This window comes from Atta cephalotes (assembly GCF_000143395.1).
Source record: "Atta cephalotes unplaced genomic scaffold scaffold00012, whole genome shotgun sequence".
Classification (NCBI taxonomy): Eukaryota; Metazoa; Arthropoda; class Insecta; order Hymenoptera; family Formicidae; genus Atta; species Atta cephalotes.
Genome location: NW_012130076.1, coordinates 4,582,718 through 4,586,399, shown reverse-complemented (window position 1 = coordinate 4,586,399; position 3,682 = coordinate 4,582,718). Strand labels below are relative to the sequence as shown.

At 40.8% G+C, this 3,682-nt stretch overlaps 1 protein-coding gene across 1 annotated transcript in view; it reads right to left on the bottom strand.

The window, feature by feature from the left end:
* Positions 1-3,101, bottom strand: part of LOC105617245 (elongation factor Tu GTP-binding domain-containing protein 1) — a 44,129-nt gene extending 41,028 nt beyond the window's left edge. The window contains exons 1-2 of the mRNA XM_012198811.1: positions 574-3,101; positions 221-343 (exon numbers count right to left, since the gene is read on the bottom strand). Of these exons, the coding sequence (XP_012054201.1) occupies positions 221-343; positions 574-3,101 (2,651 nt within the window). The remainder of the gene's footprint in view (positions 1-220; positions 344-573) is intronic.
* Positions 3,102-3,682: the final 581 nt, after the last annotated feature.

The following is a 3,682-nucleotide window of genomic DNA, read 5'->3' as shown; positions in this document are numbered from 1 at the left end:
ATATATACACACACACACACACACACACACACACACACACACACATACACACACACACACACACACACACACACACACATTTATCTTCCAGAAAGCAAGCAGTTGCAATGCACATATTTACTTTGTTGTAAGAGTATTTCTTAATCGCAGATGTTGATTCAAGACATTTATTTTGATATAATAATGCGAATATTTATTATAATTATTAATGCATATTTACCTTTGTGGAGTCTCAAAAATTTCCCACTTCTTCAACACGAAGCAGACGCCCATCATAGGTTCCTCGCATAAGGGACCAGCCAGAGTAGCAAGTTGGAATCCATTGACTATACTATTATCGTATCTGAAAAATTTATATAGCAAATATATATATATATATGTTATTATTCGAAATAAGTTTTAAGGAAGTAATCAAAGTATGTATCTCGTTCATATTTATTTTTTGCATTACATGTTATAACATCTATCATTACGATAAATTTACATTTAATAAATTATGTTTCTCGAACATTGGTTTCAAATGAAATATGTACAATAAAAAGCTTTTGCATCAATATTTTTTGAAATACTTACGCTGCTCGAGAATCGACATTCGTGTTTTGCTGCTCCCAGAATTTCTTCTGCGTGTAATCAGTTTCGTTCAATAAGATATTGGGCCCGCATTTTCGTGGGCCAAATGACCATATTTTATCCATTATATTATCCTTCCATCCCGCTTCGAGAAAAGCTGTCTCCAATTCGTTCTTGAATACTTTTGCTTCCTTCTGCTTCTTATCAGACATGAATCTCTCGTTGAGTTGATTCTCGCCAGCAATAGCCTCGTGTTCCCCATTCTCTTTTGTGTATCTGTCGCAGTAACTATCCAACAACTTTATCAGATTTGCATTTTTCTCTAATAATTTTGTTATATTTTCCGGAAGAGGTTTCGTGTCTATCTCAAAACGACACTGCCGATTTGACGTCCAGACTTCAAGGTTGACTTCCGCCGCCTTCTTCTCGATCGCCTCATTCACCATGTCGAGTTTTGGAGGTGGCACTACGGTTTCGCGAAATGGCACGATTGGATCAGACACGTTAATATCGATTTTAGCATATCTCAGCTTGAGATCCTCCAGGCATCTTTCCAGATGAACTTCACCTGCGGTGCTCAAGACGATCTCACCAGTCTCTTGTATGTGAACGATGGCGCAGGCATCCGCTTGGTTCAATAGTTTCAAACCGTTGATGAGCTTTGGCAAGTCGTTGGGATGTTTCGGCTCCAGGGCTACTCTCAATATAGGAACTGCGAGAGAAGTTAATTCTGTGAACGAAGGACAAGCAATTGTCGTTGAAAGAGTCGCGGTCTTTAAAACATGCTCTTCTAGGCTACCAATTCCGAAAACATTACCCGCTGGTACCTTATTTACAGCCTCAAGCTCTCTTCCCATAAGAATGTACAATTTATTTACAGTCACCTTCGTAATATGTCTGCCGGACTTCAAATCCTTCAGCACGTAGGAAGGATCTATCTTCTCACCTGCTTTCTCGCGTTCCAAAGCAATAGAAGGATTATGTTTTGGTCCTAAAACGAATACCTCATCTCCAATCTTTATAGTTCCCGAATATACTCTGGCGAAGGCTACTAATGTGCCGTCCGATTTATCCTCGGTAACATCTTCATGGTTTATGTTATTGGAGATTATCGTATCGGGTGTATCTTCCTTAATATCTTCATGGTCTTCAATGGCAGTACAAGTTTTTTGCTCCAGTCTCTCTGCATGCTTCTGTCGAACAATTTCTCTTCTTTGTGCCAATTCTTCCGGTGTTAGTGACTTCGGTCTGTTTTCGGGCAGCATGTCCTTCTCCACTGGAAACATTTTCGATACGAATACGATAATCGGCGCTTCCAACGATGGATTGCATGATAAGAATGCTCTTTTCAGTTGCTGAGTTTCAAGAGGTAAAGCAGAGAAGTCGTTGTTTCCGCTTATCAATCGCTCGATTTTCTCATGAGTTAAATTATGCGGTGCTGGAACCTTCTCGCATACCATATCGAGACAATTTTGCGCCAGTGGAAGCCATTGCGAGCAAACGGCTTGCAACTGTGCTTTTGAATCTGTGTGCCTCAAATCGCGCGTTGTCAATTTAATATTTAATTTTTCAGCTATAGTCGGCAATTTATCTTTATCTTTTCGTATCACTATAATATCGTATAATACCCAGATATTATCCAAAATCAATTGAACGAAAAGTGGCTTCTTAGCCTTCTCCTGAGCCCCCTTCATGATCCTCTTCGTTTTGTTATTTATATAAAAATCTCCCCACAACGTTTTACGAAGAACCTTTTCGCTAAATCCTAATTTGTTCGAATAAATTTTCGCGAATTCCTTGATACTAAATCCCCAGCCATCAATTGCACTAGTGAAAAGAACGTTTCCTTGTTCCGGAGAGAAGTATAAATTTGAATCATCTATCTCTTCCAATACAGATTGCCAATCGGCCAGATCCCTTTCGTTCACCTTGTCCCACGTAGATGCGACCGTCTCCTCGCGTTCTTCACGTTCCATCACGTCGCTCGCAAATAACTCTCCCATGATGGCATTTACTTGTTCCAAGACTTGTGTCAAACGTACGTAAGCGTCCAATGGTGTCAATTTCATTTCCGTGATTAATCGGTCAACTTTATTAAGTACTAAAATAGGTTTCAAACCCTCGACGTAGGCTATAGATAAGGCACTACGTGTCTGGGGACATACGCCTTCTACTACATCAACTAGGATGACAGCTCCGTCTGACAGTCTGACTGCTGTTGAAACTTCAGAGGAGAAGTCCACATGTCCTGGAGAGTCAATCAAGTTTATCACATGGTCCATTTCGTTGTATACATGATATAGCGTTATGGAGCTAGATTTCATTGTAATCCCACGTATCTGTTCATCTGGTCTACTATCCAGGTATCTAAGTTTGCCAGCCAGTTTATTGGATATGATGCCATTGCTCGCAACAAGAGAATCCGCCAGGGTAGTCTTTCCATGATCCACGTGCGCTAGGATACATATGTTCCTGATACGTGTGGCATCAGTTTGTATCTCGTTAAGCTTCTCAATGCTGATAAAGCGCATCGTTACTCAGATAGGACAATGAAGGATGAAGAATATAGCTCGAAAGTATGTACAAATATACACACACACACATATATATATATATATATATATATATATGTTACGTATCGTATTTACGTATCTTACGATTTACAATATTCAGCGATTGCAACAATAAATGTAAACGAATGACGTAGCAGTGCGGCAATATATACATACAATTCGACTTAGGCTACTCTATATTTATAAAAACAAAACTTAAGCTAGTGTCGGACCGATTCGCATTCGCGCACGTGTCCAGTTGTGGTAAACACTATTTCAGTTTATTTTCTCTCCAACAAAGCGCGTAAGGTTTGTTGAACGCGAGGATGTAACGAAGGTTGAACGGCCTCGCTGTCGTCGTGCGGAACATGCCAGCGGACATCGGTTATCGGCGCGACGAAACGAGACACACGCAGAAATACGGGTGAACGACGGGCACGTGGACGGGATCTCTCCTCCTCGTCGATGTGTGACGCTCGACCACTAACCGGAGTGGTAGTCGAGGCTGGAAATGACACTGACACTTGCCGCCTACTTCGAGAGGTTAAGCGCGCTGAATC